Raw genomic sequence first — 13326 nt, forward strand, 5'->3', positions numbered from 1 at the left:
GACGGGCTACTTGGACATCGAAGCAGGGCTGCTCAGGGTGACGTCCCTTGGGTTGATAATGTTAGGATCTCAGCAGCTGGTCCACTAGGTTGCTCTCTTCCGTGAAGGCTGGGAAGCCTGATGAGTCAGCATACTGTGAGTGGATTTGCTTCCCCAAGCTGAGATTCTAGTAAGCAAATTCAAAGAAACATTTGAAAAAAAAAAAAAAACACATGCTTATTAACTAACTGTTAAGTAATGTAATAGCCAAAGGAATCAGACACATGTTTCTGGCCACAGATACATTCTTATGCAATCACATTATATAGGGAGTCTTATGTTAATCACATATTTTTAGTGAACTGACACCACTGGCTGAGAAAGTCAAATTTCTGTGTGGGACTATCTTCACATGCCCTCATTTCTGGACCTGTTATGTCTACCTACCAGCTTAGGTGGATAGACAATGTCATCTTCCACTGCTTACCAACTTTCTCAGATATTCTTTCTTTAAACAAGTTAGTACATTGTCTCACATTGCCTGGGAGTCTGGTGGCTTCATTTCTGTATCTCAGATAAGTAACATTGAATTTTCTTTAAGATTTATTTATTTTTATTGGAAAGTCAGATATACAGAGAGGAGGAGAGACAGAGACGAAGATCTTCCATCCTTTGGTTCACTCCTCAAGTGGCTGCAACAGCCAGAGCTGAGCCTATCCAAAACCAGGAGCCTCTTCCAGGTCTCCCACGCGGGTGCAGGGTCCCAAGGCTTTGGGCCATCCTCAGCTGCTTTTCCAGGCCACAAGCAGGGAGCTGGATGGGAAGTGGAGCTGCCGGGATTAGAACCAGTGCCCATATAGGATCCCAGAGCATAAGAGAACTTTAGCCGCTAGGTTGTTGTATTGGGACCAGCATGTTGATTTTTATTTTGGTTCTTAAAGGGCACTCCGAGTTACAAATTCTTAAAGGGAAATGGGAATCCTGTGGAACAGAAAGCAGCTTAGCTTAATAGGACATGAACTTTAATGATAGGCAGCTGTAGGTGACAGCTGCTTTTTATCTGGTGTTTGTAGCCTAGAACAAATTCCTTGACTTTTCGAGCTGAAAATTCCTTATCTGTTAAGCAGAGATGATGCTAGCTCCTTCAAGAGGATTTGTGATTTTTATTCGGTTCAAATGTACCCCATCCTGGCTCTTTTGCATGCTGGTGTTCTACGGATTGGCCTACCCCTACCCAGTCTGCTGCCCTAGAGCCAACCCACACATTTGTTGACACATGAGGCTGCCCTTCCTGCCCATGTGAGATCCCAGCATGTACAAGGCAAAGACTTTAGCCACTAGGCTACCACATCAGGCCTAATTATTGTCTTCTCGTTGCCTTGGTCTTTTTCTCTTAAATAGGAGTAACAATGGCTCCTACCTGATTGGATTATCATAAGTAGTAAATGAGACAGATTTATCTTAATTGCTTGGTACAGTAGCTGTCAATATAATAAGTGCTTGATAAAAACAGATATTATGGGGCCCAGAGGGGCGGGCTATCCTCTACTGCTTTCCCAGGCCACAAGCAGGGAGCTGGATGGGAGGTGGAGCAGCCAGGTCATGAACTGGTGCTCATATGAGATGCTAGCACTTGCAGCAAGAGGATGAACCAATTAAACCATCAATCAGCCACTCATTATGGCTTCTTCCTTTTTATCTATTTAAAAAATGCTTTCAGCATCTTATGACAACAACAACTTGACTGTGTTTTGTTTAATGGTTTTGGTTCTTTGATTTCTTCCTAACAGGAACCCAAAGAAAGGAAGATGAGGAAAGGCCTCATCCACAAGCCTCGCGCAGGATCTCTCTGAGTAGCCCGGGGAGCATGGTGCGTGCCTGGCGGTGGAGAGACAGACACTCCCGGTGAAATCTGAACTTGTGAACCCCAAGCCGGAGTCTCAAAAATGTGTGATCAGTGGCCTACAGACAGAATTGTCACAGGTATCCTAAAAATAATTAGGTAATTGATTAAGGTACAAGCCAGTTATGAAATGCATTCTAGGGATAGGCATTTGGCCTGGTGGTTAACGTGCCAGCTGGGCTACCCACATCACACACACGCTGCACTTGCAGTTAAACCCCAGCTTTGCACCCATTTATAGTTTCCTACTAATGTGCATTGTGAAAGGTGACAAGTAATGGCTCTAGTGGCTGGATCCCTCTCACACTGTGGGAAACAAATTGGCCTGGCTTTGGATATTGTGGACATTCAGAAAGTAACCAGGCAATGGGAGCTCACAATCCCTCTCTTACAAATTAGGTGGATTAAGATGGATTCATTCATTTGATATTATTCATTAAAATATCAGAAAGTCGGTTTACCCTTGCTGAAGAATATAAGTTCAACAAGTCATGGTCCCTGCACGGTAGCCTAGTGGCTAAAGTCCTCCTCGCCTTGCACATGCCAGGATCCTGTATGGGTACTAATTCTAATCTCAGCAGTCCTGCTTCCTATCCAGCTCCCTGCTCATAGCTTGGGAAAGCAGTCGAGGACGGCCCAAAGCCTTGGGCCCTGAACCCGCATGGGAGATGCAGAAGAGGCTCCTGGCTCCTGGTTTTGGATAGGCTCAGCTCCAGCCATTGCGGCCACTTGGGGAGTGAACCAATGGATGGAAGATCTTTCTCTCTGTCTCTCCTCCTCTCTGTATATCTGCCTTTCCAATAAAAATAAATAAATCTTTATTAAAAAATTAAGTTCAATAAATCAGGGAGAAGTAACACATAGCCCAGCAGGTAAGATGCTCTGTGTCTCATCCAGTTGCCTGCATCTGCACCCTGGCTCCGGCTCCCAGTGATAATTTCCTGCTAATGCAGATCCCAGAGGGCAGCAGGGGTGGCTCGAGGAGCTGGGTTCCTGCCACCTGTGTGTGAGCCTGGATTGATTTCCTAGTTTCTGTGTTCAGTCTGTCGCAGCCCTGGCTATGCAGGCATTTGGGGAATGAACTAGCTGATGGGCACTCTCCCTCTTTCTACCTCTGAAGTAAATAAACTTTTTTTTAAAGAAAATACTACTTTTCATCACTTAGATAAAAGCCAATCTGACCATATACATATGTTTTCTTTCCAAATGACTGAACTAGGTTCAACAAAATTTTGTTTAGGATTTTTGTGTCTGTGTTTGAGACAGATTACCCTAGATTTAATACAGAGATCTGTTTAGCCCAGTGTTGGTCAACCTTCTTTCCATTAATGCCTCTGTAAGGCAATTTTTAAAACAATGTTTTCCTAATCATTCTCCCTTAATACTTTAATTGTACAAGTATGCCATATATCTATTTATGGGATATCAGCACATCTGTGCTATCTGCATTAAGACAGCAAGGAGGCAACTTGTGCCTCTAAGAACAAGTATCATCTGCTTTAAAAATGAATTGAACTGTGTTTTCTCTTTTGCTAACATAAATTGGTTTTTAGTTGTTTAGCTATAAATGAAAATTTTATTTGTAAAGACTGATTGATGCAGGGTGTCTTGACTTTTGTTAAGGATAAATTTAAACAAATCCACCAACCTTGGGAAAGAGGACATCAGAAGTGTCAAGAACCTGTGTAGCAAACTGAAAAGAAAAATCTGAATAAGGTATTAAAATATACATATTACACATATAGTATATGATCCTTTATTTGGTAGTAGTAGCTAATTGCAAATTGGCTTTTACTGTGGCAGTATTTTGTTTGAATATATGAAAACACACAGTGTTCTGGTGCAGGTGTTTGGCACAGCAGTACATGTTCTCATCCCTTGTGGGTGTGTGCGGCTTGGTTCCTCATGCCAACGCACTGGGAGGCAGTAAGTGGGGGTTCAGGTGTCTGGGTCCCTGCTGCCTGCATGGGGGACCCAGGCTGAGCTTTGGGTCTCTGGCTCCTGTAGGACTTCAGGGAATTAAGTAGCAGATGTATCTGTGCATCTCTTTCTTTCTGGCTTTTCAAATAAAATGAGAACAAATAGATAAGTAGTGTTTTTGTAATGTACGGATTCATGCTGTAAAGGTGATTGAAGTGTGTGCGACAAAACTTTGAGGAGAAAAAAAATGCATCACCTGTTTAACACAGAGACTAATTTTGATTGAACCTCTCAAATTTAAATAGTCAATGTATGTAATAGCCCTTAACAAAATCACATTGGGTTTGTGCCTATTTCAAAAGTGTCTTTGGAACACTTCTTTTGGGGGAGTCCATTAAAATGAATACCATATTATTTTAAATAATCAATTGTCAGCAGCAAGTTTAATTTTTTTAAAATTTCATATTTCATTTTTAGTGTTGTTTATATAGTTGAGAAGAATGCAGGTCCATGTAGGTCCCCAAGTAGGGTGGGGAGGGTTGAGATATGGAGGAAGATGGGTCTACAAATGTCTCTTTTTTCTCCTGTGTCTACAGTGGGGAAACCAGAGAGGGCCACTCTTGCCAAACCACATCAGCACCTGGGGATGGGAAGATAGTCATTTGATGACACCGTAGAGAACCTAATGTGGGGAAGAGTGTTCTGAGGGTGTCACGTGAGTGGTTTTATTTGTTCTGAGATGTTGTCAGCCTTGTTGCACCAGGGTTGAGGAAATCTTTCCAAGGTCTGTTAATTGACAAAGTCTACCTTAGTGAATACACAAACCCAGAAATATACTACAAAACTTGGCCAGGTGAATGTCTGACCTGTTCTGATTTTCATCCTCTGATGAGATACTCAGTGTCCTCTGCTGGCCTAGATGAACTGGCTGTCATATCCCCATTGTGCATCTAGTCATGCTGACCAGTACACAGGCATCAGGACTGAGGAAGTCCAGTCCCTATACATGCACTCCAAGGATGAAACACGTATATTGTGATTTTCCTTGTGGCTTCGGTTTGAATCCCTCAAGAAACCTTGCCTGGGATGACCTCAGCCTTGGAATGACCCCAGTGCAGGGTCAGGTTGGTCTGTCAACTTCACCAGTCAATGCACATATACCAATGGATGAAGTTGCCTGTTAAGTTTCGACCCAGCCCCAACTTCATGTTAATTGATGAGTGCTGCAACTTAGGCTAACCCAGTTTGCCACAGATGCAGTCTTCACATATACCAACAGATGCTGTGGCCCAGTTAGGGTAACCCCAAATAATCTCCACCAGGCCCTCCCCTAGCCTCGGTTTTTGCGTGTGCTGGCATGTGCTGTAACCTAACATGGCCCAGCCCATATACCATCTCCTTCTATGCCTACTCATGGATATTGCGGTTTAGCTCAGCCTGTCCTGTCCCCAGACCCAGCCTTTATGTATGTCAATAGCAGCTGCCACCTTATCCAGCCTGGCCAACTCTCAGCCTTGGTTCTTGTGCTCACCAGTGGTAGTAACAGTGTAGCAAGGAAGTGCCCATGGTTCCCCTGCCGGGCATGCTTCCATGCTTGCAATAGTCAGACTGAAGTAGGCTGAAGCCAGAAGCTGGGGTGCAACCCACATCCCTCTTATGGGTTGCAGGAGATCAAGTATTGGATCTGTCCCCTATTGCCTTCCAGGATGTGCCTTGGCAGGGTGCTGGATTCAGGAAGTGCAGCCAGGACTCAAAATCCAGACACTAACATGGAATAAAGGCATCTCAACTGGAACCTTAACCTCTAGTCCAAATGCATATCCAGAAATCACATGATTATAAATAAAAATCAAATTTTTGTTTCAGCCTGATGAAAGAAATGCACTTAAATGAAATATCGTTTGCTACTTTGCTAGCTTTCAAGAGTTATAGAAAATAGCAACATGTCATTGATAATGTATTGACTGTTTCATTACTAACAGTATCTTTATTTCAGTCACATGATGAAGATCTGGAAAAAGAGAAGGCATCACAAAGCTGCATAGAGAGAGGTGTGGAACACGGAGCAGAGGTCAGTGATGGCTCATGCTGAGGTCCAGAGATGCACTGATGAACTGCAAGAGGAGAAAGGACAGAGTAATCCAAGTAAGCTGTGGTTTCAGGTGACCATTTCTGGCCTTATTTTACCTGTAATGTCTTTTCTTGGGATAGGGCAAGAGTACACCAAGAAAAAAACCTTTTAAGGTGAACACATGAAAGTCTGATTAATGGTCTCATTTTCTATAATGTCCAGAAATCTTTACTGAAGCGTAAACATAATATACCTACCAAAAAAAAACTGCAGTACTCATTAGTGTATACCGCTCATCACAGAAAGTTCCCAAATCCCAGAAACCAACCCACGGATTAGAAGAAAAAAATGTAGATCCAGAAGATGTCAAGAACTCTTTTCATTAAATCATAAAAGGGTAGGCCAGTTTTAAAAAATGGGCAAAGTGTATGTGAATGGCCCATAGGCATATGCACAAATGCTCAACACTTTCCATCACAGGAATTGATACAGATGTATGAGGAGGTGGGTATGTTAATTTCCTTAATGTGTTCATATCACAGTCTAAACTGCTATGGTTTGAATGTGTCCTGCAGAATTCATGTATTGGGTGCTTGATCCCCAGTGCAGCCGTGTTGAAGGGTGGGACCTTCAAGAGGTGCTTAGAGCACGAGGACTCTGCCCCAGTGAGTGAGCAGACACCATTATCATGGGAGTGGGTGAGTTGCTGGCAGAGTGTATTCCTGGTAGAAAGATGAATTTGGCCCCTCCCTTGCATGTATGCTCTGTGGTACTTTCCCAACTCTCCCATGAGATAAAGACCCTCACCTGATGTGGTACTTTCCTCAGTTTAGACTTCCCCAGCCTCCAAAACCATGAGCCAAGGACTTCTCTATTGATGATAAATTATGCAGTTTCAGTTATCCTATCAGAATATTATAAAACAAAATAGTCCTGTAGCAAAAACATTACACATATATAACTTTTAAATAGTTACTATTTGTCAATTTAAAAGAGAGAGATCCAACACCATTAATTGTTAGGGAAGTGCAAAATAAAACCACCGTAGAACTGCTTCACACCCAGTACAATGAATTATAATAAAAAGGACAAATGGTAGGTGTTAGTAAGGATGTGGAGAAATTAGAAGTCCCATACATTGCCAATAGCAATGCAAAATGGTATAGGCACTTTGGAAAACAATTTGATGATTTCTCAAAATATTAAAAGTGGAATTACCTTATGACCTAGCAGTCTTATTCCTAAGGATCTACCTAAGAAAAAGGAAAACCTTGTGTCCACCCAAAGACTTTCATGTGACTCTTACTATTATTCCACAATAGCCAAATGTTGCAAACAATGCACATGTGTATCACCTGGTGAATGAATAAACAAAATGTAATATAGTCATCTGGGTAGAAGATAGCTAGTATACCAGGCCTGACAGCACCGCTGTCCCTAAGAAAGCCATAGCTGGATGGTGAGTCCTTGGCTTGCTCCTGAGAACTTGAATTTAGGAGGGTTTCCACCATTCCATTCCCTTACTGACCACTGGGTTCACTGAGCTCAAGTTGTTGGTACAGACAACGTGATCTCCTTTCCTTCAAAGAGGCTGGGGTTCGGGGACTTATTGGGCATAAAGCATGGATGTGAGCAGTCCCCAATAAAACTCTTTGGTAGACAACACTTCACATTGGTTGTCAGAGTTCACTGCTGGGATGCACAGCTCTTCCCAGGTAGTCAACTAAATACAACCTAGAAGCTACCAGGAGGAGATTTCCCAAGGAAAGTTGTTGTCCCAAATAGGTTGATTTAAAAGGAGATTATCTTGGGTGAGCCATCATTTGAGTCCTTAAATGGGATGGGACTTTTCCTGGAACCAGAGATTTTGAAGTTTGAGAAGAGTTTAACCTGAGAAAGAACTGTCAGCTAATTCACAGGTACTGTTTTAAGCTACTGAGTGGTGATTGTTATACAATATTAGAAAACTAATAGAATATCTAAAGGGTGTAAATGAAACAAGGTCTGCTTGAGTTGGTCATCTTCAGTAGCTGAATGATGGACACATATTTCCATGCCTCAGTTCTATCTACCAAAAAGCGTAATACTCATTAGTGTATGCCACTCACTCCTAGAAAGTCCCAGGATCCCAGAAACCATGACTGAAATTTTTTTTTAGAAAATATCTAGCTGGGGGATCTCACTATGGAGTAGAAGGAAGCTACCGCCTGTGGCACCAGCATCCCATATGGACACCAGATCATGTCTCAGTTGCTGCATTTCTGATGTGCTCCCTGCTAATGTGTTCCCGAAAGAGGAAATAACTTTCCCCAGGAAAGCAGTGGATTATGGCCAAACTGGTAGGGCAGTACCCATGTAGGGCAACTGGAGGAAGCTCCTGGCTCCTGGCTTCTGTGTGGACCAACTTCAGCCACTGGGGCCATTTAGGGAGTGAACCAATGAATGGCATCTCTCTCTCTCCCTCTCTCTCTCTCTCTCTCTTTTTTCAATGTGTGTGTGTGTGAGTGTGTGTGTGTGTGTGTGTGTGTGTGTGTGCAACTCTACCTTTCAAATACATAAATCTGTAAGAGAAAGAGAATATCTAACAGGCTGGCATATGCCATGTGATAAAGCTGCTGTCTACAACATTGGCACTGATTTGAGTCCTAGCTGCTCCACTTCCCATCCAGCTCTCTACTAGTGTTCTAGGAAAAGCAGAAGATAATCCAAGTGCTTGGGCTCCTACCACCTGCATGGGAGACCTCGAAGCAACTCTTGACTCCTAGTTCTGGTCTGGACTATCAGAGGAGTGAACCAGAGAATGAAAACCTCTCTTCCTGTGAATGGAAGATCTCTTGCTGTTTCTCCCTCTCTCTGTAACTCTAACTTTTAAATAAATAAATCCTTAGAAGAGGAAGAAAGTAGTATCTAGAGTAAACACTAAATAGACTTGAAAAGTAAACTGTCAATACAGTGGAAAGTTATTTAAAAGTTACAGCCAATAAAGTTTTAGAGACTTTACCAGTTGGAGAGGAAGCAGACTGCTGCAGTTTTTCAACAGCTTCGTAAATGCGGCAGAAGCAGCTCATCTGGCTGTTCAAGTTGTATTTGATCTCTGATGTTGCATGAAACTAGTGTATAATATGTTTATTCAAGTGGAAATGAAATCAGATTATTTCGGAAGATCTGAAATTCCTATTCAGGGTTTCAAGCTTCATAGAAAATAATCTGGAAGCCCCTGGTGGGGAGATAATTCCAAACTCTGTTGTGTGGTAACTGAGGCCTTTGGGATATGATGACTATGCCACACTTGCCTAACTCTTGGCAGTGTAAACATGAGTTGTGTTCAACTACATATAGTTCTCACAGACTCAGTAATCTGTTCTACCTTCCTTCCTTTGTTCTGTTCTTGCTCTATTCCTCTGCCTGTGCTTTTCCCCCTTTTTGGAATGTATTTTCTACCCAATTTCACTCTCCTTCTAAAGAAGAATACATTGGAAAATCATTTTTTGAAAACAAACCTGGTTTTTACATTCCAGCTACACTATTTACTAGTTGTTAGACAGTGGGCAAATTGCTTCACTTTTCTGAGCTTTGCTTACTCATCTATAAAATGGGAATATTAATATCTACTTTGCATATTTGTCATCATCATGTCTGAAATTGGGGGCAGTGTTATGGCACCATAGGTTAACCTGCTGCTGGGATCCTCACATCCCATATTGCAGTGCTCGGAATCAAATCCTGCCTCTGCTTCTGGTCCAGCTTCCTGCTAGTGTGCATCCTAGGTGGCAGCAGGTGATGGCTCAAGTTCTTGGTCTCTGCCATCCACACGGGAGACTGAGATTTTGTTCCTGAAACCTGGCTTTGGCCAGGCCAAATCCTGGTTCTTGATGGTACTCTGGAGTGAATTAGCAGATGGAATATTCTCTTTCAGATAATTTTTTTTTAAATTCATATGCATATAAAGTGAACATATGTCAACAGTGATATGATAGCAATACCTGCTGGTGATGGTAGCAGTAGTAGTATTGTTATAGTCAGAAAATAATTTAAGGCGAACCTGACAGGTTATATTGGAATTTGCTCCAAAAAACCTGAATGTTTTGAATATAATAAGAAAACGTACACAGCTGGTGCTGATAGACTCACTCTGATCAGTAATGATCTTTTATAAAATTCATGTTCTCCATTCTGACAATGTTGGAGACCCCTTGGCCATATCACTGGTGAGGAGACCACAGGAGGCAAAGGGGTAAAATCTGGATTTGAGAGCCCAAATTAAATCAACTCCAGGGACTTCTGCTACCCTCATACAATTCTCAAACAGCACCAAAAGTGTCGTGAAATTTTCTTTTCTGCCTTCCTTCTTTCCTTTCTAACAGACATTAGAAAAATTCTGAATATAGCCATGTGCTGAATAATACTTCAGTCAAAATTAACTGTGTATTCCATAAAATTCTGACACCTAAAGGCATCTTTGCCATCCTCACTTATGTATGTACACTGTGTGATGTCCACACATAGAACCTTCCTTGTTGTTAAATAACACACAACTCACATGACTGTGTTATTGACTGCAGGAACTATTTTAATTATTTCTAGGCATAATTTCCTTTCACTAAACTAGTACTATCACTGCTAGAAAACTTTCAACTGTTCATTATGTTACAGTGCCACAAACTCTTCAGTGGGGGAAATAGGTTAAGACAGCTACAAGATCAGCAGATGAAGGATAGGGATATATATATAAGGTGCAGTAGGAATATTCATAGAGAAATCTGAAAAATTATGGAGAGAAGATGACATTTATGCTGAAACTCTTAAGTCAGCTAGATGAAAGGAGTATCTCAAAGTTATTTGAATTATTATACTAATTTTCTTTTTTAAAATATATTTATTTTTATTGGAAAGGCAAATTTACAGAGAGAGAGAGAGAAAGGTCTTCCATTTGCTGGTTCACTCCCCAAATGGCCACAGTGGTCAGAGTTACGTTGATCTGAAGCCAGGAGCTCTGCTGGATCTCCCTTGTGGGTACAGGGTCCCAAGACTTTGGACCACTCTTCTTGGGTTTCCCGTGATTCAGCACGGGGCTAGATGGGAAGTGGAGCAGCCAGGATACCAACCAGCACCAATGTGCAGGTAGAAGATTAGCCAATTGGGCCATCATGCCAGCTCCTCTACTAATCTCTTTCTTCTTACACAACTTTTTTTTTCGTTTTAGATTCTGCACTTGAGAAGGCCCATCTAGAAATTGAGAAATTGAAAGAAAATTTGAGAAAACTGAAGGAAAGTGGTGAGTCATTCTAGCAGATATAATAGTAATAATATATTAGCAATAATGTAATAATATATTAACTAATATTATTTAGTAATTAACAAGTACTACTACTAATATTGCTGTTGATACTACTGTTATTGCTACCATTTGTCTGCTAAGTGACTGGCACTGTGCCAGGCACTTTATTATCTCTAATCTTCATAACAATTCTAAGGAGGGAGTATTATTATTCACATTTCATAGATAAAGAAACTGAAACATGGCAATATTAAGTGAGATATCCAAAAGTTACATTAAAGATCAGAGCTGGCATTTGGATCCTTATTTGACTCCTGAATGTGTCATCAACAACAGTAACACATGTTTTACTGGAACCACTGAGAGAAAACACCACTATAATACACATAACCACACTTACAATATACTTACATTTGTTCACTGCAAAGCCAATAGGTTTAGAATCAGTGTCTAATTTAGTAATTGACACTAGCTTGACAACATGAATATGCTACCAACTGTTAACACTATAACAAAATTTGAGTGTTATTATAGTAACAGCTGTACAAGTAATTTAAAACATGCTCATCAGCTCTAAATAATTCTAAAATTAGGTTGCTGTATTTTCAAAAAATGTATGAATACAGTTACAAAATGAATATGGCTTTCTTGGTAACTGATAGAGTAAGCACAGAGGAAGTTAGGGTAGAAAAGACCTGAAAGTACCACCAAAAACACCGAGTTGATATGCATAGAAAACTCTACCAGAAGCCACGTTTTTTCATGAACCCTTTGGACTTTCACCCAAATTGACCACCCTAGTCCATAAGATCAATCTCTGGAAGACTGAAGTCATACAAAGTATGTTTTCTGATCATAGTGGCAACAAACTAAAAGCCAATAACAGGACTCTATTAATAAAATCTCTGGGCCTGACTCAGTACCCTAGTGGCAAGAATTCTCGCCTTATAGGCACTGGGATCCCATAAGGACACTGGTTCTAATCCCGGCAGCTCCACTTCCCATCCAGCTCCCTGCTTGTGGCCTGGGAAAGCAGTTGAGGATGGCCCAAAGCCTTGGGACCCTGCACCCGCGTGGGAGACCTGAAAGATGCATCAGGCTTCTGGCTTTAGATTGGCGTGGCTCCGGCCCTTGCGGCCACTTGGGGGTGAAATCACCGGACGGAAGTTCTTCCTCTCTGTCTCTGCTCCTCTCTATATATCTGACTTTGCAATAAAAATGAATAAATATTTTTTAAAATCTCTAAATATTAGGCAAACTACTTCTGAAAAAGAAAAACATGCCTTCAGAGACAAAAATATGACAAGGGATATAAGAAAGTTGTACAGCAGAAGGCCGGCTCTATGCCGGCTGTGTTCTTCCCATGGGCCAGTCTGTGAGGGCACGATCCTGGGCTACCTGGTCAGGAGGCCCGAGGACTCTGTCACCAGCATCTGCCACCACCATGAGACTGAGAAGAACCAGGTGAAGCTGCTCTCGGGCTGCAGCTCATCTCTTACTCTCAGAGCTGTGGTCATTGTGGTGGCTGGAGGTGGCCCAGCTGACAAGCCCATTTCAAAGGTTGCTTGTGCCTACCACAAGTGCCAAGCAAAGAGGAACTGCTGAGTGGCATAGTGGGCTGATCTTTCACCTGTGGTACTGGCATCTCATATGAGCACAGGTACTGCTCTACTTCCATTCCAGTTTCCTGCTAATGTGCCTGGGAAAGCAGTGGAAGATGGCTTTGGGTCCCATACCCATGTGGGAGACCCAGAAGAAGCTCCAGGCTCCTGTCTTCAAACAGGCCCAACTCTGGCTATTGTGACAAGTTGGGGAGTAAACTAAAAGATAGAAGATATCTCTCTCTCTCTCTCTCCTCTCTAAGTCTGCCCTCCAAATAGAAATAAATAACTCTTCAAAAGTCAAAAAAGAGGGGACCTGAGAGAATCAAGGTGGCAGAATAGGGTAAGGACACATTTAAACAGATGGAGAAACATTAGCCCATATGAGGCAGAGAAGGCACATTCCAGAAAATAGGAGAAGACAGAACAATAGCAGAGGGGTGCCTGGAGACTGACAGTCACAGGAAAGCAGGGACGCAACGTATGGTGTTGCAGTGACTGATACCCCAGTGGCATCCAGCGAGTGGCAATCTGAATTGCACCAGAGCCGGAACTCCACCAGCAACCAGGTGGG

The 13326-nt window shown here is 42.1% G+C and overlaps 1 protein-coding gene across 2 annotated transcripts in view; it reads left to right on the forward strand.

Moving 5' to 3' along the window:
• The first annotated feature begins 1776 nt into the window (after positions 1–1776).
• The window catches only part of CCDC30 (coiled-coil domain containing 30), a 108491-nt gene continuing 96941 nt past the window's right edge, over positions 1777–13326 (forward strand). The window contains exons 1-4 of one of the 2 annotated variants that reach the window (XM_058679811.1): positions 1777–1962; positions 4399–4517; positions 5799–5947; positions 11077–11148. In XM_058679811.1, coding sequence (XP_058535794.1) covers positions 5881–5947; positions 11077–11148 — 139 coding nt within the window. In that variant the 5' untranslated portion in view covers positions 1777–1962; positions 4399–4517; positions 5799–5880. The remainder of the gene's footprint in view (positions 1963–4398; positions 4518–5798; positions 5948–11076; positions 11149–13326) is intronic. The other variant, XM_058679804.1, reaches the window with a different exon arrangement.

The sequence above is a fragment of the Ochotona princeps genome, chromosome 2 (assembly GCF_030435755.1).
Source record: "Ochotona princeps isolate mOchPri1 chromosome 2, mOchPri1.hap1, whole genome shotgun sequence".
Taxonomy (NCBI): domain Eukaryota; kingdom Metazoa; phylum Chordata; class Mammalia; order Lagomorpha; family Ochotonidae; genus Ochotona; species Ochotona princeps.